The 21100-nt window shown below is 48.1% G+C and overlaps 2 protein-coding genes across 2 annotated transcripts; one reads left to right on the top strand and one right to left on the bottom strand.

The window, feature by feature from the left end:
• The first annotated feature begins 12 nt into the window (after window positions 1–12).
• On the top strand, window positions 13–4051 carry C7H6orf136 (chromosome 7 C6orf136 homolog). The gene is made up of 6 exons (XM_029944213.1): window positions 13–275; window positions 1589–1987; window positions 2304–2392; window positions 2578–2778; window positions 3606–3675; window positions 3753–4051. Exons 1-6 carry the CDS (start codon window positions 204–206, stop codon window positions 3864–3866), a joined length of 945 nt encoding a protein of 314 aa, XP_029800073.1. The 5' UTR covers window positions 13–203; the 3' UTR covers window positions 3867–4051.
• An 18-nt stretch (window positions 4052–4069) lies between these two features.
• DHX16 (DEAH-box helicase 16) lies at window positions 4070–21006 on the bottom strand. The gene is made up of 20 exons (XM_029944203.1): window positions 19988–21006; window positions 17887–18134; window positions 17631–17793; window positions 17266–17322; window positions 13162–13416; window positions 12777–12980; window positions 12505–12696; window positions 11791–11901; window positions 11504–11619; window positions 9677–9887; window positions 9382–9480; window positions 9116–9268; window positions 7582–7722; window positions 7013–7175; window positions 6794–6912; window positions 6613–6680; window positions 5544–5706; window positions 5280–5441; window positions 4818–4991; window positions 4070–4316 (listed from the first exon to the last, which is right to left on the bottom strand). Exons 1-20 carry the CDS (start codon window positions 20192–20194, stop codon window positions 4188–4190), a joined length of 3135 nt encoding a protein of 1044 aa, XP_029800063.1. The 5' UTR covers window positions 20195–21006; the 3' UTR covers window positions 4070–4187.
• Between the last annotated feature and the right edge of the window lie 94 nt (window positions 21007–21100).

Raw genomic sequence — 21100 nt, forward strand, 5'->3', positions numbered from 1 at the left:
CGCACTTAGTGCAGACAAAGTCCCGCACCGTTTCCCTGGAACCCGCTGCAGTGCGCAAGCGTCCAACATCTCCGTTTCCCTCCCTTCAGCCCCTTAACCTCTCCCCACCCCCACCTCCTTTCCCCAAGAAGCCGGCTCCAGGGCGCGTTCACCCCTGTAAGAAGGGCGGACACGGGAGGCGCTGTCTCCGCTCCCGGAAGATCATGTATCAGCCCAGCAGGGGGGCGGCCCGGCGTCTCAGCCCCTGCCTCCGTACCTATCAGGCTCGCCCCCAGGTGAGAGCAGAGGGGAAACCGGGTAGAGGAGGGGGCGGGGTGAGACCCTCCTCAGAGCCTGCACGTAGGGCGGAGCGCGCGCCCCGTCCGCGCAGGCGCAGTGACGTTCTACCGCCCCTTTTCACCTGGGCTGGGCGGTGCGTGGAGGGGCGAGTTGTAGCGAGGACCCGAGGGCTTCCTCGCCGGCGGTGCAGTGCACTGGATGTTGGTTCTTCCGGGTCTGGGTTGTGCAGGCGGGGTTGAAGCAGGGACGGCGGGGCGAGGCCGCACTTCGCCCCCGCTTCCGCGGTTACCTGTGCCTGGAGGTGATTTGAAGGGCAATGGGTGGAGAGGTTCGCAGCCCGGCCGCGGAGCCGCCCGGGAGTTCCCAGGTCCCGACCGGACAGACCTACAGGCCTTGCTTTGTAACTCGCGGATCTTCTGCCCGGATAGCGGTCCTGGCAGAAAGGCCGGCCGGGGTGGACTGGGTTCGGGCCCCTGCGCCTGGGTGGGTAGGATGGCCACGGCTCAGGCGGATACGTTGCCTCAGGGACACCTTCGGGGACTGAGGTACCTGCCTGGCCCGCCAGCCTTCGGGGTAGTGAGACCCCCGGGGGTTTCCTTGAGAGCGGAGAGACTTGGGCTAGGCCTGACTTTGAGTGACCTCCTGCTCTTCGCAGTTTAAGCTTCGGTACACCAGAAGAATGAAGCCCACCCTTTAACGGTCTCCTCATTATGGAGGCCCGAGAAATGATAGTAGCTTACGTTTACATATACTTTATAGGTGGCGAAGTTTTATTTAGATTTATTATGTCATATAGCGTTACAATAACTCAGTATGGCTTCAACGCCCTCGTTTATAAGAGGACATTTATAAGAGATAGGGAATGAGAGTGCCCGAGGCCTCACAATGTAATTGGAGCTCAGAGAAATGTCTCCTACTTCCGGTTGTATGTTTTTTTCTCTATTACATACTTCTTGGTGGAATTGTTACAGGCTACGTCATTTCATACACCGTACGCAAAAATCTGTTACTCGTTCTTTTTTCAAAAAATATGATTCTTTCTGTAAGAGAGGTGGAGTTGCCCCCAAACGGTGTTAGGATCTTAAACAAATGTACTAATGTTTTGGGGAAGTACTGGTACCTGTGTCACAGGAAACAACTTCTGTTTTCAGTAGAGATGGAGATAAATTCATCCCATTTTTCTCTAATAATTTCATGTCTCCTGTCAGGAGGAGCAGGTAGGATTGGGAGCATATTAATGAACAGTTTAGATGAGGGGACATCAGGCAGCTAGATTCTTACCTTTTCCCCTTTTATTCTTCCTCCTTAGGACCAGCTTTCTCCACGGGTTCTACCATTCCCCCCACTTTGGCCCCACTCCACAGCAACCACTTCTCCATCTAATGTTCTCCGGTCTCCCCCACTCCCACCCACCCCTATCTGGCTGCTTCCCAGAGCTCCTCCACTCCCTCTTCCTCAGATCCAGGCCCTCAGCTCACCGTGGGTGGTTCTCCCTCCAGGAAAGGGGGAGGAGGGACCAGGACCTGAGATGCATAGCGGCTGCCTGGATGGCCTTAGGAGCTTATTTGAGGGACCTCCCTGCCCCTGTCCTGGGGCTTTGATACCTTTCCAAGCCCCTGGGACTTCTTGCCCTTCCCCTGCCACTCCATCAGGAGATCCAAGTATGGAGGAGCACCTGGCTATCATGTATGAGAGACTGAGACAAGAGGTAAGTCAGCTTGAAAGTGGCCTTCATCCACAGTGAGAAGTAGGTAATATTTGGAAATAGAGGATTTTCTTGAAATCATGAGGCAGGTGTATGTATATATATATATGATATATATGTGATATATATACATATATATATGTGGTGTATATATATAAAATATCATTTCCCAAGGAAAAGATGTTCTTTAGTTTTGATTTAAGGGAACTTAGAAATGGGATAAGATTTCCTTTTAGAGGGGCATAAAGAGGCACCAAAAAGAGAAAACAAATAGGATCATTTCTTTCCTACTGGGCTGATGCCTTCTTCTTCCACCTAGCTTCCCAATCTCTTCCTTCACTCCCACGACTATACTCTCTACTCATCGGATGTGGAATTCATCAATGAGATCCTGAACATACGTACCAAGTGAGAATCCAGGCACGGGTAGGGCCTTGGGGAGGAAAAGCAGCCAATGCTTTATACTTGACGTTTTTCACTTACCAGAGAAAGTCCTGCTACTTCTCACAACTGTTTCCCATTCCCTAGTCAGAGGCCAGTGAGGTTTTCTGATTATGCCATCATAAGATAGCTTCCCCATCCCTTCTTCACAGGGGCCTAACATGGTACATTCTGTCACTGACCCTCTGCCGCTTCCTGGCCTGGAACTATTTTGCACAGCTTCGGTTGGAGGTTCTACAGCTGACCCGCCACCCAGAGAATTGGACCCTGCAAGCACGCTGGCGGCTTGTAGGGCTGCCCATCCACAGGCTCTTCCTGCGTTTCTACAAGCGTGACAAGGAAGAGCTTTACCGGTAAGAGAGAAGATCCAGTCAGTTTCCTAATCCTACTTTTAGGACTCTGATGGTCTAGTCTTCCAGACAAGCCTTAATCTACTGTGATTTGACTGCAGGCTTCTTGAGGGCAGGGATTTTTTTTTTTTTTTAGTATACTTTAATATAACAGAAATAGGGACTTTTGAGTATGTGAGGAACCTCTAAACTCAGGTTTCTTCATGTACATTATTTGGTACATAGTAGGTATTCAAATATTTATGGAACAAATGAAAATTCTTGTCTAATAAATTGAGCCTCACAACCCTAGGTAGAGTATTTGGTAGATTTCTGGCAGAGAGTAGAATCTCAAGAAATTGTTAGGCTCAGCCCAAACCAGTGGTTCTCAAAGTTTACTGCATGGTGGAATCATCTAACAATCTTTTTTTTTTTTTAATTTTTTTTTAATGTTTTATTTATTTTTGATTCAGAGAGAGACAGAGCATGAGAGGGGGAGGGGCAGAGAGAGAAAGACACAGAACTGGAAGCAGGCTCCAGGCTCCGAGCCAGCTGTCAGCACAGAGCCCGACGCGGGGCTCAAACCCACGAACGTGAGATCTGACCTGAGCCGAAGTCGGAGGCCCAACCGACTGAGCCACCCAGGCGCCCCTAACAATCTTTAAAAAATATTGGTGCCAGACATTCCGATTTAAGTGGGACAGGGTGCAGGCATGGGAATCAGGACTTTTTTAGAGTTCTCCAGGTTATCTAATATGTAGCAAAATTTCACAACTCCTGGTTTAAACAAATGCTTGAATTAAACTTTGGGATCAGTCACCTCACTCAGTAAGCCTTTCTCCCTTCACCAGGACCTATGATGCCTATTCCACCTTCTACCTGAATTCCAATGGCCTCATTTGTCGCCATCGCCTAGACAAAGTGAGTCCTTAGACTGGATGGGGATGGGGTGACGGGATAGAACATCCCACCAGTGGCATTAACTTTTGTTCCTGCAGCTGATGCCTTCACACTCACCCCCAACGCCTGTGAAGAAGCTGCTAGTGGGAGCCCTGGTAGCTCTAGGACTGTCAGAGCCAGAACCCAACTTACACCTGTGTTCTAAGACCTGATCCAGGAACTGGGCTGAGGCAACACTGAAGAATCTGCTATATACGCACAAGTGCTGGAGGTGACCTAGAATCTCGGGAGCCAGCTTCCTCTTCTCTTTTTTTTTTTTTTTTTTTTTTTGCCATCTCATGCCATGTAAAGATGCTGTGTAATTTAACTTGTAAATAATAAAGTCTACGTGAATATATGAGAATTTCCACATCACTTTCTCTGCATCTCAAAAGTTCCTACAAGCTTTATTCCAAAAATACTTTAATAGATATTAAGTAATGTACAGAAGGAAAAGGAGCTGGTGTTGGGTTCTTTTTTGTGTCCCCTTCTCTTTACCCTAGCTCTTCTCGTGTCTTGCCTATTTTTTTTGGCATTTTCTTAGAATGGGAATCTTCTAGCTCCTTGGCCTTATAGTAGTGGGGAGCCACCTCCAGAAGCCAACTGCTTTCAATTTCCAATACCTACAGGAGAGGAAAAACATTAGCAGGGTCCCCTTTTTCCATACTAGATTTATAATGTATGTTTGATCAAAAAATTTTTTCGTCCACCTTGACTACAGGGCTAGGGGAAAGGTGCCAGACTCTAATACTGTGTACCCCAAGGGCAGACACACCATTACGTGTCATTCAGGATCCCAAGTAAACTATCCCTAAAAAATCTGATCATAAAGACTACTACACTCAAAACAGACCACATCTACTTTGTTCCCCATTCTCACCCCAGCATCTGAAATACTAAGCCATCAGGCATTCTCATTCATTGATGCATTGAATGTGCAGATCTTAGATCTTGGTAGATGCTGACACAGCTATTAGAAACAATGTCTGTTTTACCATACCTTAAATTAGTGTGTGTTCCTGTTTCTCTGTGGATCTCAGCAACTCGAACCTGGATTTTGAGCCTGCTAGGATCCCTCTGCCCCACACATCTCCAACTTCTTGGGCAGGGGAAGGTCCCCTCACCTGTCTCATGAATTCCTTGGTGGTCAAGACAAGTTCATGGTAGAGCAGCCAGCGTGGCTGTTCCTCAAAGAGGGAGGAGTTGGGGTGAATGAACACTGTCTGCTGTTGTTTGACTGTGCGATAGCCACTACGAGTCATTCGTGCAGTGTGGTAAAAGTAACCAGCTGTGATGGCCTGAGGGGCAAACAGGAAAGAAAGTCAACCAGAAAGCCAGATATCCAAGTACCCTCAGCATTCACTACCTTTTTAGTTCAGACTTCTGAAGAATTAGAAAGGTAAGGAATACGTAAAGAACCCACTGAGAAGGATCTTTCAGTGGCGTGAGGGAGAAAACAGAAAAGCACACCTTCCACAGGGGAAGGGGGCATATCCTCAGGCTGGAGGAATTGCTGCAGGCCCCTGGAGAAGCTTGCTCCATATGTTGAGGGGTTATGGGGAACAGCAGACTAAAGAAATGCTAACCTTGCGTACACGAATATAGTCCCCTTGGCAGGAGCTAAGACCAACTTCCACACGTTCCAAGAGCCCCTCCAGCTGTTCCCGCACATCCCGGGCTCGGCGCATTGATCTGAACTGTACAAAGTTTTCATAACACCACTGGGAAGAGTAACCACTCTCAGCCCACTGTGAAGAGGGTTAAAAAAAGGGGGGAGTGGGGGGATAAGTATATAGCAGAACCAGAGTCCTCCCATGTCTCCCTCATTCCCATCTTCCATGCCCAGTGACCTGTGTATAAACGTTTAGCAGAACCAGGTGGTCCCCACCAGGGAGGAAAAAGTTGACACGGGCATTGTCAGCATGGACAACCTTGTCCTTAGGTCGGTAGAAGATGGAATTGTTGACAGAGAGCATGGCAGCCACTGTCAGGATCTCTTCTGAACAGCTATACCTGGGACAGGAAGGGGGAAACATGAGGATTCAAAGGAAGACACATAGGAACAGACACATGGTGAGGGGCAAAGTGATCACTATGTGTAGCTATGTCCTCACATGGAAACTGCTGGCTAAGATAATGGCTACAAATCAGAGCGGACAGATTTTGGTTGCAGCAATGGCAGTATGGATGTTGAGGACATGAGACAATAACAAAGGAGGCCTATAGTTGGAGGTGGGGGCAGGAAAGCACTTGGGACTTCTGACAGTTCTATGGGAGGAAGGTGTGTATGTGTGCATCAGGAAAAGACAGCACTTTGAGTTCATGTAATCACCTCTGACCTCAATATTGGCAGGGGAATGGCATTTAAAGGTGGTCCCTCCATAACTATATCTGAATGTTATGGTCTGAAACCCAGCACTCCGCACAGGTGTGAGGGGCCTTCCACATCCATTCATGCCCCCAAATTTTCTGTTAGTCAATCTTACCCATTTCATATCATGATCAAGGGCAAGAGTGTCTTACTGCCCCTTGTGAGTTTCAAAAGTGGCAGTAAGAGTTTTCTTTTTTCTTTTATTATTTATTTTTATTTTATTTTGAGAGACAGAAACAGAGAGCCAGTGGGGGAGAGGCAGGGAGAGAGGGAGACACAGAATCTGAAGCAGGCTCCAGGCTCTGAGCTGTAAGCACAGAGCCTTACGCAGCGCTTGAACCCGCAGACTGTGAGATCATGACCTGAGCCGAAGTTGGCCACTTAACCGACTGAGCCACCCAGGTGCCCCAAGAGTTTTCTAATAACTTACTTGCTAAAGAATAACACACTGGAGAGAAAAAGCAAGATAACAAGGATGGCCCCAAGAGACAGAAAGAGGCATAGCCAGTTTGTGTGCTGGGGGCCTAGCCAGGGTGGGGGGTGCTTACTTTTCAGAGGCCAAGATCATTTTAGATAGCATGGGATCCACCGGCAGCTCTGCCATCTTTCGACCAGACTAAGGGCAGAAAAGAGAGTTGAGGCCAGTCCTCCCTCAGGAGTCCCTCCACCACACAAGGGGTTACCCCAATCCCTTCCTCCTGCCCAGCCCATGCTGCCCTCCCACCTCACCGTGGTGAGCTCCCCAAGGTGGTTGAGGGCTCCCAGGGCATACAGCTGCTCCAAGGCCAGCAGTAGGGTCTCATATGGTGGAGGGTCCAGGAAATCAAAGTGCATTAGGTCATGGATCCCTAAATAAAGATGTGAGGAAATAGAACAGTTTCTCTGCAGGGACTAGTAACTCTAACCCCACCTCCCTCCTCTCTCAAGAGGACTGGGGACCCCAATAACCTAAGCTCTTGAGGAGCAACACAACATTGCCCAGGCTGGTCCTCTGGATCTCTGGCACCGTGGTTTCCTCCAGTTCGTGCTGATAGGCCCAGGCAGTATACAGGCGGAAGCACTTCCCTGCAGCCACCCGACCAGCCCGACCAGCTCGTTGATTGGCTGAGGCCTGGAAAGAAAGGAGAAGCAGGCTGGCTGACAATCCGATGAGGGGAGAAGACAAAGGGCAGTATTTACACAAGAAATCTGAAAGGATGAGAGCATCTGGGTGATTCGGTCAGTTAAGCGTCTGATGATCAGGTCACAATCTCATGGTTAGTGAGTTTGAGCCCCATGCTGGGCTCTGTACTGTTAGCATACAGCCTGCTTTGGATTCTATCTCCCTCTCTCTCTGCCCCTCCTTGCCACCCGCATTCAGTCTCTCTCTCTCTCTCAAAAATAAACATTATTAAAAAAAAGAAAGAAAGAAATCTGAGAGGATGTAGGCTGCTTATTCCCTGTCCTCTAAGAAGCCTCCATGGGCTTCTGAGTTGAAACTTCTCCATGGAGGTCCTGCTGGAGCCAATCAAGCTGACCTTGCTGCAGGGTGTGACAGTGAGGGATTCCATGCCCGTGCGAGGGTTGTAACTCTTCTGTTTACAGAACCCTGGATCCAGCACATAAATGATGCCCTCAATGGTGAGTGATGTCTCAGCGATGTTTGTTGCCACAACCACCTAAGTGAGAGGATGTAGAATTAGCCAGGGACCCCATCCACTAATTTATCTAGGAAAAGTAATCCTGGAAGATTCAAGTAGAGAAGCAGGTACAGACAAGAGGCGAGAGCTGAGGGGATTAGTATCCAAAGGCAGGAGAGGGGTCCAAGGCCAGGCAGAGGCAAGGGAGAAGTAGGGATAAACAGGGACATGATGTGGAAAGGGAATGGGGAGGAGTTAGAACTTTTTTCAGAAATGGGAGAGAGTGGGTCCAGGTCCCTGCCTCCATCTTTTCAACCACCAGTTTCACATTCAATCTCACCCACTACTTCTAGCAATAGCCTCCTCATGTGTCTCCCTGCCTCTACTCCAAGCCCTGCTTACCTGGGATCCAAATGGTTCTTTAAAATGTTAATTTATCACTATCCCCAACCTTCAGTGGCTTCTCACAACTTGACAATTATATACAAGCCCCTGAAAGGCCCTGCATCCTCTAGCCCTGGCTACCATCCTGACCTTACCTTTGAGGACTACGGGCTCCTAGGCTGGTCTGAGCATCCTCCTCACTTGGGTCCTTTGCATGAACTCTTCCCTCTGCTGGACACACTCATCTCCCAGATATCAGCCTGGTTCCCTCCCTCAGTGGGTTCAGGCCTCAACTTCCCTTTCACCTTACTGGAGAGGGAGAGGCCTTCCCATACCCCAAGGAAAATACTTTCCTGCCATTCCTCACTTCCACCCCCTAGAGTCAGTTTCCATCTTCCCAAGATGCACTGTATTTCTCCATACCATTAGCATTTGTCACAAATCAGCATTGTGTATTTACATGTCCTCTGTCTCCTAACTTCTGTTAGACTATAAACTCTGCGAGGCCAGGGACTTAGTTCTATTCATCACTAGTATCTTCATTCCCTAGAACAGTAACTGGCATGTGAGAGAGCTTGTTAAATATTTGTTGAATGAAAGTTACACCTTTGCTCAAAACCTTTTGAGTGCCACCCAATTGTCTAAAGTCCAAATGTTTCCAACTGCTTTGAAAGGCCCTCTCTAATCTCAGGCCAAAATTTTCACCATGTGAACCTTCTGCTCAGCCTTCTAGATTACACTCTGATCTCAAACTCACCTTAGGCCTTGCTCTGATATTCTCCACCATTTTTCCTAAAGGTCCAGAACAAATCTAATTTGCTGGCACACCAAGGACCTCCCTCCTCCTCTGCACCCCTATAGTGCTACCTGACAGATTATGTATTTGGCTATGTCTCAGTTCATGCTAAATTTATCCTCTCTCTCCAGCTCGGAAAGTGAAGGACTATTACTGAACACTGTAGCTGCAACAGTGTCCAGGACATATCTTGCATAGGGCAGGCACATGCTCTCTTTTCCATTACTAGTTGTGTGGGTTTCTCCAACTGACCTTTCGTGCCCCAGGGGGTGTGGGCTGGAAGATTCGAGCCTGCATGTCAGAAGGCAGGTTGGCATAAATGGGTAACACCAAGAGCTCCCGGATTTTGGAGCCCAGGCGGCGGCAGCGATCCTGGAGCATCTCACAGGCGGCCTCAATCTCCTCCTGGATTTGGGATGGAGAAAACAGTCCAGGTCCCACAGTGACAAATAGCTGACATGTCAGCTGTGTCTCCCCCTGGGATACACACATCATCATCCCTCCTCAACATCTCATACCTGTCCTGTCAGGAACACCAGGATATCCCCGGGGGGCTGGGTCACATGGATCTGCAGCACAGACACTACACAAGCTTCCAGGTAGTCAGCCTCTGGAGCCTGAGGATGAGGAGGAGAAGGGTCATAGGAAGGCCATCTGTTCAGGAAACCTCTTCCTCTTCTCCCAGCTCAGTAACCACTTTATCCCAGTTCCCCTTTGGACTCTCCGCTTCCCCTTCCATCCTTGGGACAACCTTCCCCAAAGGCCCAAGCTTTGGTGCCTCACACTTTAGGCCATCCTCCCTGAGGGTAGCACCTTGGTATAGAAGATGTCAACTGGAAACCTGCGCCCAGGGATTCGGAAGACAGGGGCATCATCAAAGAAGGTAGAAAAACGGGCAGTGTCCAGTGTGGCTGAAGCCACCAAGACTTTCAGCTCAGGCCGGAAGCGAGCAACATCCTTGATCAACCCAAAGAGAATGTCTGTATGTAGAGTCCGTTCATGGGCCTCATCTACCATCACCACGCTGGGGAAAGAAGAGGGGAGCAGTGAGTGAGGGAAGTTGGGCACTGCAGGAGAGGACACTAGGGTCCCCTAGACAAAGGTACAAATGGAAGTAAAGAGCCCAAAGGTGAATGTGGGGGAGGGGGATTCCAAGGAGAAGCCAATCACCCCAGTTAAGAAAGACCAACAAAAGTTAAAGAAGGCCAAGACCCCAGGGTCTGCAGCATATCCCAGCCTGGGAGATAACAATAGCCAAAATTTGGAGGCTGGAAGCCAAGGCCAGGACAAGTCAGACAATCATCTTCGGATCATAGTCAAGGGTCTGTCAGAGTCAACAGAAGTAAGAGTATCTGTTTTAAAGGGGGAAAAAAAGTGAGAGCAGGGTCTCTTCGAATAAGGCGGGGTTTCCCAGACTGGCTGGGGATGAACAGACAGATCTGAGCCACCACAATTTTAACAGCCCAGAAGTTCCCAGGCTCTCAATGGACTCCTGCGCCATGTCCCTGTTGGCCCTGCTGCCTCTTTGTGGAGAGGGATCTCTTTCTACCCCAAACTTAGAAGACCTTGCAGGCTTCTTGGTCTTCTCCTTACTTCTACGTGTGCCGTGCTTCTTTATCCTTGCTCAAGTCTTTGGATTTCCAGGTGACAGCCAAACCTGCAGGAGCTCACCCCCAGCTCAACCCTTTGTGCCTAACACTGACCATGCTGGTGAAGTCCCCAGCTGTTTCTCAAAGCAGGCTGGCTTGATGGGAAACCCCACACCCCAAACACTCTTACACTGGCTAGCCTTCCATGGGTTCTGAGATTTTTGCAAGGAATGTGAAATCTAAAATTATATTTGTCCTATTGTTCCATTTATGATCTTCTAGGAACAGAAATTTATAGCCTCCTAAAAGTTGAAAAGGCACATACTGCTCAGCTAGCCCGAACCCCATCAATCCCTTCTCCTCCTAAACACATGTTCATCCAAGCCCTGATTGGCCAACATCAACACTGAGAACTCACTATTCACAGACCAAGGCACTCCAACACTTGGGCCAAAAGCCCAAGAGTGAGGGCCCAAGCATACTGACAGCCCCTCTTATCTCCACTCTGGCTTCTTGGTATTGTGCTGAAATCTGACTCCCTGTAACCTCTCCAATGGTTGTTACATGTACCCTCTGTAGTTACATGAAATAAGTCTGACCTCTTTTTCCATGTAACACCCCTTCCCATATTTAAAGGGAACCAGGATGTTTCCTCTGAGTTTCTTCTCTCTCAGCTGAACATTTTAAGTTTCTTCAAAGGATCTTCACATGGCTTTTCAAGTCTCTATAGCACTACTTTACCATTTTGGTGTTTTATACACTCTGGAAGCAACAGGGTGTGGGGCGGAGGGAAGAGAGAGAACTTCTCTGTAGTCTCTTCTATCCCATCTCCATGGCACCTGCAATTCAGTCCTAGTACCATCTACACAATAAAGATCTAAGAACTGGTGGGCTAGTCAGAAGACAAAGGCCAAACTAGCTGGGTAAGAATAAAGGAGAGAAAGGCCAGAGATTAAAGGAGATTCAGGAAGGTACTGAAGGGGGAGGAAGGCAGGAGACGGGGTGGAGGAGGTAGCAGCTCTCTTGCAGGAGCTGGGGACACTATGTGTACCTGTAACTTGCAAGGTCAGGTTCAGAGAGGAACTCCCGGAGGAGCATCCCATCTGTCATGTAGCGGAGGACAGTTCGCTCCGATGTGCAGTCCTCAAATCGGATGCTGTAGCCAACCTGTCAAGGGGGCCATTAGCGATCGAAATCGGGCTGGTGCTCCCTGAAGGGAGTGCAGGGCTCGGGGATGAGAGGCCAGTGCCTGGAACTGTGGTATGAAGCCCTGCACAATGTGGGCTACATCCCAGACCTTAGAAGCTCCCCTTGCACCTCAGTCCCCACAGATCTCACCTCATTCCCAAGCTTCACACCCATCTCCCGGGCCACTCGGGCAGCCACACTCATGGCTGCCACTCTCCGCGGCTGGGTGCAGGCAATCTTCATTCCCTTCTTTGTGTAACCCTGAATGACAAGAGAAGAGGTTTTCTCTTTGCTAAATATGTTCCTGGGACCCAGGACAATTCAGACAAAGAGGTATAAATGCATGACAAGGCAGGGGGAAAGGACGGAACAGACGGAAACTGAAAACCGGACCACACGGGCAAATGGATAGGACAGCAGACTTAGGGCCCTTGAGGGCATCCTCACCTAGCCTTGAGAGTCCCAGCCTTTTGGGTAATCACGTTCAGGCTCTGCTAGATTTGAAGTGGGACAGGACAACTGAGGCAGACCCACATGCAATGGAAAACAAAAGAAGGTGCAAAAGGAAAAAGAGTCCTTTGACTCCTTATTCTTTGGCCCTTGCAAAGGAGCAACATCTATCCACCTACATGTTCTTCCAACATGAACATATGAAACTAGACAGATACCGTAGCAGGAAGTAAGAATGGAAATGTGAAAGGTTTGTCTTTATTCTTCAGAAACTCACACTTTAGAGGAAAAGATTAAATGACTGAAGATGAGAAGGTAAACAACTACTCAAAACAACATGTAAAAGGAGGTCTGACAGGACTGTGCTTGTCAAGGGCAGGTGCCTAAGAACCTGGAGGGTGTGGATAACTGTACCTCCTCAAAGAGATACTGCGGGATCTGGGTGGTCTTCCCGGAGCCTGTCTCACCCTCGATGATGAGGACCTGATGGTTACCAATAGCAGCCAGGAGCTCCTCGCGAAACGGGAACACTGGGAGGCTGCGGCGGACAGCCTGGATGGACTCCTTCTGCTGAGCCTGGGTTGGAGGTGGTGGGCCTGATGGCTCCTGAGAAGGAGAAAGAGGGGTATGAACTTCAGAGCCAGCTTCTCAATCTCCTTAGGACGTCCCAGAGTTCTCCCACTCACCTCATCGCCCTGGAGCTGAGTGGCCCGGACAAACTCAATGGTCTCCTCTTCCTCCAGCACCAGTTGATACTTGGGCTCCTGGGAGGCAGCATCTCGGGCCCCGAATTTCAGGGACGCTGCCCCCAGCCTGGCCTCCTCCCAGCGCCGCTGTTCCTCCCCAGGAGCGCCTGATTCTTCATCCACAAGATCCATAGCTCGTGCTGGCTATAGAGAGAAGGACATGTGACGACAGACGATACCTTCTTCCCAGGCTCCTCCTCCCCAGTCACTACACCTGTTCGCCAGGAAAGGCAAGATAAAGAAGGGGCCAGCCACGGCACTGGTCAATGCCTTCCCTCCCCTCAGTGTGGGGAGCAGGACTGAAATGGACTCTGCTTAATCTTACCTGTCCTCGAGTCTCCTCGGGCATGTGGTAACGATTGGTGGCCTCCAGCTTCTCCTGCTCCCCAGCTGCCCGGTACTCTCGGGCCAAATCCCGCACTCGCCGCTTGTATTTGAGTTCCTGCCGCTCATGTCGGCTCAGCTCCACATCCCCAAAAAGGAACTCCTCATCAGCCAGCTCAGCCTCCAGGTCCTCAAGCTTCTCTCGCTCCCTCTTAGCCAAATACTCTCGGCGGGATTTCTTCCGCAGCTCAGGGACCTGGGTCAGGACAGGGCAACCAAATCCTCATGTCGTTGGAATAGCAAGTCCTTTTCTTATCTGTCTGTAAAAGTGACAAAGTCCCCAACAGGCTGGCAATGTCCCCTGCAATGTCCATCCTAATGGGGTACCCCACGCTGGGCATCTCTGAAAGACACACATTGACCCCACACACTATCTTCTAGCAGCGCAATCCAGGTGGAAGGACTTCTTGACAGTCTCACCATCTTTGTCAACACAAATACATCAGAGCAATTATCTGAATAGTTTAGATTATATTCTTACTATTTTATTCAACTTATTGGAAAGGAAGAAAACAAAAGGGCGAATACCAGCATTTAGAAGCACAGGTCTTGGGGCGCCTGAGTGGCTCAGTCAGTTAAGCGTCCGACTTCGGCTCAGGTCATGATCTCACATTTCATGGGTTCGAGCCCCGTGTCAGGCTCTGTGCTAACAGCCCAGAGCCTGGAGCCTGTTTCATATCCTGTGTCTCCCTCTCTCTCTGCCCCTCCCCAGCTAGTGCTCTGTCTCTCTCAAAAAGGAATAAAAACATTAAAAAAAAAAAAAGGACAGGTTTAAACAAAACAATGGAGACTATCGAAAACCACTGGGTGTGCCAATAACAGTATGTAATCTTTGGCCTGTTAGATACCCCCTGGTCTTAAATCAAATGACTATAGTTTGGGAAAAGGGTAAAAATACACTATATACAAAAAATTGGAAGTATAACATCAGAGAGTGTTTCTGTAAGGCAAGATGTAATCAGAAATGCTTAGCTTTCTGAGACTAAACTCTCCCCACCTCCTACAATGTGTCATTTGGCTTCCACAGGTTTCCTTTGATACAAGCTTTTCAGGATGCATCGTGGATACCAATAAGACTGGCCACATCCTTAAGACCTCTCTCAGCTCTCTCATCATGAGCCCTCCCACTGTGGCAACATTGTCTTCTCTGTGATCACAATAACTTCCTCTACTGTGGTGGCAAAACCTCATTAAGCCCTTTTGTTGGGGGGGCTCCAATTCTATTTAATTGCTTGGCTTTTCTTCTTTGTGCTGTGAAGACTTAAACGTTTATGCTCATGATCTAATCTGAGTACCACATCAAATATCCTTTCAATCTGATGGGTGAAGCAGAGGATATCTTTTTAAAATATGGACAAAAAAACAGGGCAATTTGAGGGGCATCTGCCTGGTTTAGTCAGAAGAGCATGCAACTCTTGGTCTTCTCAGGATCCTGAGTTCAAACCCCACACTGGGTGTAGAGATTACAGAAAAAAAACCCAAAAACCTAAAGACAAACAAACATACAAATATACAAACATAACAACGCAGGGCAATTTGAACATCAAAAAGAATCATGATAGGGCACCTGGGTGGCTTAGTTGGTTAAGCATCTGACTCTTGATTTCAGCTCAGGTCATAATCTCACAGTTCGTGAATGAAACCCCGCATCAGGCTCTGTACTGACAGAATGAAGCCTGCTTGGGATTCTCTCTCTCCCTCTCTCTCTGCCCTTCCCTGACTCATGCACATGTGCGCACACTGTCTCTCAAAAATAAATTTTAAAAAGATATTTTTTAATTAAAAAAAACAAAAAGAATAATATGAAACTGTAAAATACTGCAAAATAAAAATTCATGAGTCCAACATTACACACATACACCCAAGAACAGGAAAAAAGTTTTGCCCCCAGTGAGGTGGCTATTATACCAAACTCCTTACTCTCAAAATTAGTAATTAAACATTTGCCCTGCCTTTTAATAAGGAACAATAGCTCATTCCTACTTGTTATGGGAAAGCTCTTCTTTATATAAAAAGGTTAGCCAATAAATGTAGGAGGGATGTCAAACTCCAAAACTCATCTTTCTGCACTTCCCAGTGAAATAGCAGATTCAGGAAAGGATGTACATCTAATGGTTACGAAAACCACTAGATGAAAGGCTGTTAGCAGAAAGGATATCTGCACTAATAGGTACACATTGGATAGGATGTCCCCCCAGATGTGGTATAATGTGAAGTGCACACTGCCACCCAAGAGGTGTTCCTCTTACAACTTTTTAATCTGAGTTGAGGCAATATTTAGACACAATTTCCACTTTCAAGGAAGCATGGGGCATAGAAGAACTCAATACCACGAGATAAGAATCAGATAAATCCAGAATGTAGAACATGGTACAAAATGAGAGAGAGAGAGAGAATGAATGAAACAAAAATAAATAAATATGTAACAGTCTGAACCACCTAAAGTAATGCATGAAATTTAACTGGGTTCCTGTTTGGAAAAAGCAGTTACTAAAGACACTTTGGGGTAACTGGGGAAGTTTTACTGTGGAGAGGTTCCTAGTTGACACATGAGAAGCACTGTTCATCTTCTGGGGTATGACAATGGCATTGTGGTTTTAGAGGACAACGTCTGGAGGTACACGTTAATAGTATAAAATGCCATGATGTCTAAACTCTTTTAAATGGTTCAAAAAGAAAAAAAGCACACGCTCACACAGAGATTGCAAATACTACACACACTATTAACCATTTCTAGGGGTGCCTGGGTGGCTCAGTCATTAAGCATCTTACTTTAGCTCAGGTCGCGATTTCACGACCTGAGTTTCTAAGTTCAAACCCTGCATTGGGTTCTCTGCTCTCAGCACAGAGCCCCCTTCAGAACCTCTGTCCCCTCTCTCTGCCCCTCTCCTGCTCGTGCATGTGCTCGTTCTTTAAAATAAACATTCAAAAAAAAATGTTAAGAAAAAAATTAACCATTTCTGAATTTGAATAGTCTATATGAGTGTTCATTATATTAATGCTTTTAACCTTTCTCTTTGTTTGGAAGTTTTCATGATTCGAAAAGAGAAGAAAAATTAAATTCTGACAAATAAAAACATTATTCTGTACTAACAAATGTCTTAGTAGTCTCTGACCACAGTTGTTTTGATCATGAGATGTCTTGGTCAGGAGAGACCTGAGTTCTACTAGGTCATTTTTAGGACATCAAGAGTCTGATAATTCTTGGGGTGCCTGGGTGGCTCAGTAAGCTAAGCCTCTGACTTCGGCTCAGGTCATGATCTCATGGTTGTGGGTTTGAGCCCGCATCAGGCTCTGTGCTGACAGCTCAGAGCCTGGAGCCTGCTTCCGATTCTGTGTCTCCCTCTCTCTCTCTGCCCCTCCCCTGTTCATGCTCTGTCTCTCTCTATCTTAAAATAAATAAAAACATTAAAAAAATTTTTTTTAAAAAGAGTCTGATAATTCTTTTGAGAAACTGATTTGTGACCTTACTTGGGAAGACCAAGAATTTGGAAAACCACCTACCCTACCTAAACTCAAACCATAACAAGTTCAGTTCATGAATTACAAGGGTTGCGTCCTCATTCGGTGAGAAGGCCAACTCAGGAAACTAGAGGAAGATCACAAGGCCATGTCTGGGATGGAAAGATTAGATGGTAAGACAGTATTTGGAATTGGCTGTATCCAAGCTGAATGGTCAGCACATCCCTGGGCAGATCCCTGGGCAGTGGGACAGCTGCCCTGCCCCTGTCCTCAGGCCACCCTCCTTGATATTCCAGCTGCCTTTTGACTATATCTCATTAAGTCTCAGGAACGGGAAAAGCTCACACTTCCTTTATGAACACAGTGTGATTTGCTCCTAAGGAGTCAGGAGGGTTTGTGTGTAGCTTCCATCCCTCTACAACTTAAGTTTATCCTTGGTAGGCTCCTGTCAACAGAGACCTGACAAGGCATCAGCATCCCCACTGTACTTCTTTTGTGTCCTTCTTTCCCTACCCCAAACCACTTCATTAGGAAGTCTTTCCTCTTGCCTTCTGATCTTGGCTTCCTGGGCAATGGGACTCACCATGGCTTTCCGGTCTTCCTCAGCCACCTTAAGGCGCTTCTGAGCCTCTTCATAAGCCTAGGAGAAGAAACCAAGAGTGAATGGCTGTGAGGCCAAAACCTCCCAAAGCCACAGTCTCTCCCCCTCTAAAATCACAAGGTTCTGATATACCATAGCATAAAGAAATGTCCCTTCTCAGTGGGAATCTCTAGGGCTACAGGTTCAGCAAAGGGTCACCTTAGCCTAAGCACCCAGACAGGTCCTCTTACAATACGGATGAACACCACCAGAGGTCATCGTTGGTCTTCCCAAAGATTACCATCTCTGCAATCACACCCATCAAGGAATATTCCTGGGGATTTACAAAACATGCTGCTCCTATGTACCTTCTTGTCTGACCGCTCTAGGACATTGCGAGTCCGATCCTTGTCCCGCTGCCTAACCCTCTCAGCGAAGGCATCACGTTCCTCAAGGTCCTGAAGGCGTTCTCGCTCAGTCCGCTCCCACTCATCCTCTGATTCTGGCTTCTCAGTCAGCTGTTTACTCCCCCTGCAGCCCAGCCCAAAGGTTCACATAAGGCCCTAGAAGGTTTATCACCCCATCACCCCTGCCCCATCCTCTCTCACCCTGCTTCTGACTTACCCTGTCTTTCTCTTCCCCTTCTCAGAAACTTCTTCCTCCTCTTCTTCCTCCTCATCCTGACATTTCTTCCTGAGGTGTTTCCGTTTTTTACGCTTCTTCTGGAGATGGCTCTTAACTCTACCTACAGTCTCCTCACTGCTCTCCTCACTGTCTTCCAGCAACTTATAGGATCGGTTCTTCTCCAGCAGTGCTCGGGCCTCTTGCTCTGCCACTCGAGCTGGCTTTTCTACCACTGCCTTCCGTGGTACCTATCAGTAGGAGGGAAGAAAATGGGAAGTGAGCAACTCCTGATCTCTATCCACCAACTTTGCCCCATTCCAAATTTAAGAAATGACCTGATCTTTTTTGTTTTGTTTTGTTTTTATTTATTTTTGAGAGGCAGAGAGAGACAGGGCGAGCAGGGGAGGGTCAGAGAGAGAGGGAGACACAGAATCTGAAGACAGGCTTCAGGCTCTGAGCTAGCTGTCAGCACAGAGCCCGATGTGGGGCTTGAACCCACAAACCGCGAGATCGGGCGCTCAACCGAGCCACCCAGGTGCCCCAGGAATGACCTGATCTTAAACCTGCCTTCACTGTCTCTCTTCCCAGTGGCCTCATGCCACGTTTATCAGTCTGAGTGAAGTATCTCAGTTTCTGAACTTCCTTGCAGTAATTCACTTAACATTTATTAAAATCTGTTCAAGGCACCAGGTACTTGCTAGTACCAAAACAGGAATAAACCAAAGACAAAAATGCCTGCCTTCATGGAGTTTATTTTGCATTCTCACAACCAATTCTCAATTGCTCAGCCTCTGTTCTTCTCCATGATTAAGTCATTCCAATGCAAGGACTGACATGCTACAAGCATTGATTTGCAGAGGCCTGTCATATGTCTGGCACTGTACCAAATTCTAGAGATGCTAAACAGATTAACATAAATCGCTTACCCTCATATCACTTACATTGTAAACTCATCTCTCACCAGGCACCATATGTGACAACTAAAGCAGGCTATCTGCCATTCTAGGAACATGCCAAACACTTTCACTCTTCCATATACCTGTTCTGAAAGGTGCTGTCAGGTGGGAGAAATACAAAGACAGGAAATACACAGTCCTGTCCTCCATAAGCTCACCTTTACTCCCTTCCCCTTCTGTGACAAATTTCAATGAATCTTTGGGCCCGCATTCCCTGATCACTACCACTACCTTTTTCTGCCCTTCCACAGCACTTCTCTCTTTTTTAAATTTTTTAATGTTTATTTATTTTTGAGAGAGAGACAGTGAAAGCGGAGGGCGGGGGGGGGGGGGGGGGGGGGGGGGGGGGGGGGGGGGGGGGGGGGGTTGGGGAGAGAGGGACAGAGGCAGAAGGAGACAGAATCCGAAGCAGGCTCCAGGCTCTGAGTTGTCAGCACAGAGTCAGGGCAGGGTTCCAACATACGAGCCGGGATATCATGACCCGAGCTGAAGTCGGAGGCTTAACCGACAGCCACCCAGGTGCCCCAGCCATTCTCTTTTATAGCCTCGCTATTCAGTGCAGTCTGTGGACCATTGGATTCACCTGGAAACTAGTTAGAAATGCCAAAATTAAGATTCCCATCCCTTGGGGCTACTGGGTGGCTCAGTCGTTAAGCGTCCGGCTTCGGCTCAGGTCATGATCTCACAGTTCATGGGTTCAAGCCCCGCGTCGGGCTCTGTGCTGACAGCTAGCTCGGAGCCTGGAGCCTGTTTCGGATTCTGTGTCTCCCTCTCTGACCCTCCCCTGCTCGTGCTGTCTCCCTCTGTCTCCCAAAAATTAAAAAAAAAAAAAATCCCATCCCATAACTAACAAATCGGAATCTGCACTTTAACAAGGGTCCTGAATGAGTCTCTGCATATTAAAGTTCGAGAAAACACTGCTCTGTAGCACTTAACCCTCTTTGAACTTCTCCCCAGAGCTGGACGTCCTAGCACAGCACCCAGGAGACAACGGACAAGACTAGTGCTTGTCAACTGAGTTTACTTAATTCCCGGAGGTGCAGTCAGCCCAATCTCACCTGAATAAATAACTTGGGGCCCCTCCCCTGCTCCACCTCCTCTACCGCCGCTCCCACGCTGGGCTCCGCCCCACCCCGTTCCGACACCTTGTTCCAGAGTCTCAGGACGAAGTCCCGGGCTGGCCCGCTGAGGTCCAGGGTATCGGTGTCTCGGAGGCGCTGCACGAACTCCTCGGCCGAGGCGCAGCGCTGCGCGGTACCGATCAAAAACTGGGCTACGTGTCGTTCGCTCAACCCCAACACCGAATGCAGCTCGTCCTGCACCCAGCGCTCCAGCCCAGCCGGCGTCGCCATGGTGACCCACGCTGCTCCGTTCTTGCCCCTGAATTCTCTCGAGCAGCCACGCTGGCGGCCGTCCCGTCGGAGGCCTGGAGCCCTAGGCTGGAATCTCAGCTAGGCAAAGGACCTGCCTTAGGACCGTGGGGTTTGGTTTCCAACAGCCCCAAACCGTCTTCCTGGACCACGGAGGCCGGAAGCAGCCGATCATTTCCGGTCTGAGCACTACGGTGGCTGAGCGAGTTCAAACCTCGCGGAACCGCACCTGAAGTTCGGGGTAAAACGTTTTATTTCCGGCTCTACTAAGTCGTTCCGTGATGGTCTGTCTGTGGATGCCTCGCTCATTCATTCATTCAATAAATACTGTGTGCTAAGCCTAATTTGGTTGTTGGAAATATGGCAAATAACTAATCAGAAAAAATCCCTTACCGAAGGAGGCGCGAAGACAAGATATATTAAAACAAACAAACAAATAACAACAACAAACAACCCATATAAGTCCTGTGGAGCCAAAAAATAATACAAAGTTTGTGTGTGATGGGGGGAGATTCTATTTCAAATGGAAGATCAGGTCCATGCTGATGAAAGATTAGCCCATGCTGATTAGGAGTAACCTTTGCTAGTACTGGTACTTGCAGCAGGAATGAATGCAGGTTAGGGATGGACGAGGACCTTCAAGCAGGAAGAAAACGGGATTTGGCGGAAAAAACAAAGGCACCTTCTTTTCTTGGTGCTGTCTTAAAGTTATTTTTTAAAATCTCTAAACTAAGGAATATGTAAACTATGTTCTACATTTTTGCTAACCGCTTGAGGAATTCACTGGTGGCACTTCAATAAAAAAAAAAATAAGCAAAACTTGTTACCTTACTTTCTGCGTGTCTGACATCGGTTTGACCCTGCTTCATACTTTTATGACTAAATGGA

The sequence above is a fragment of the Suricata suricatta genome, chromosome 7, assembly GCF_006229205.1.
Source record: "Suricata suricatta isolate VVHF042 chromosome 7, meerkat_22Aug2017_6uvM2_HiC, whole genome shotgun sequence".
Classification (NCBI taxonomy): Eukaryota; Metazoa; Chordata; class Mammalia; order Carnivora; family Herpestidae; genus Suricata; species Suricata suricatta.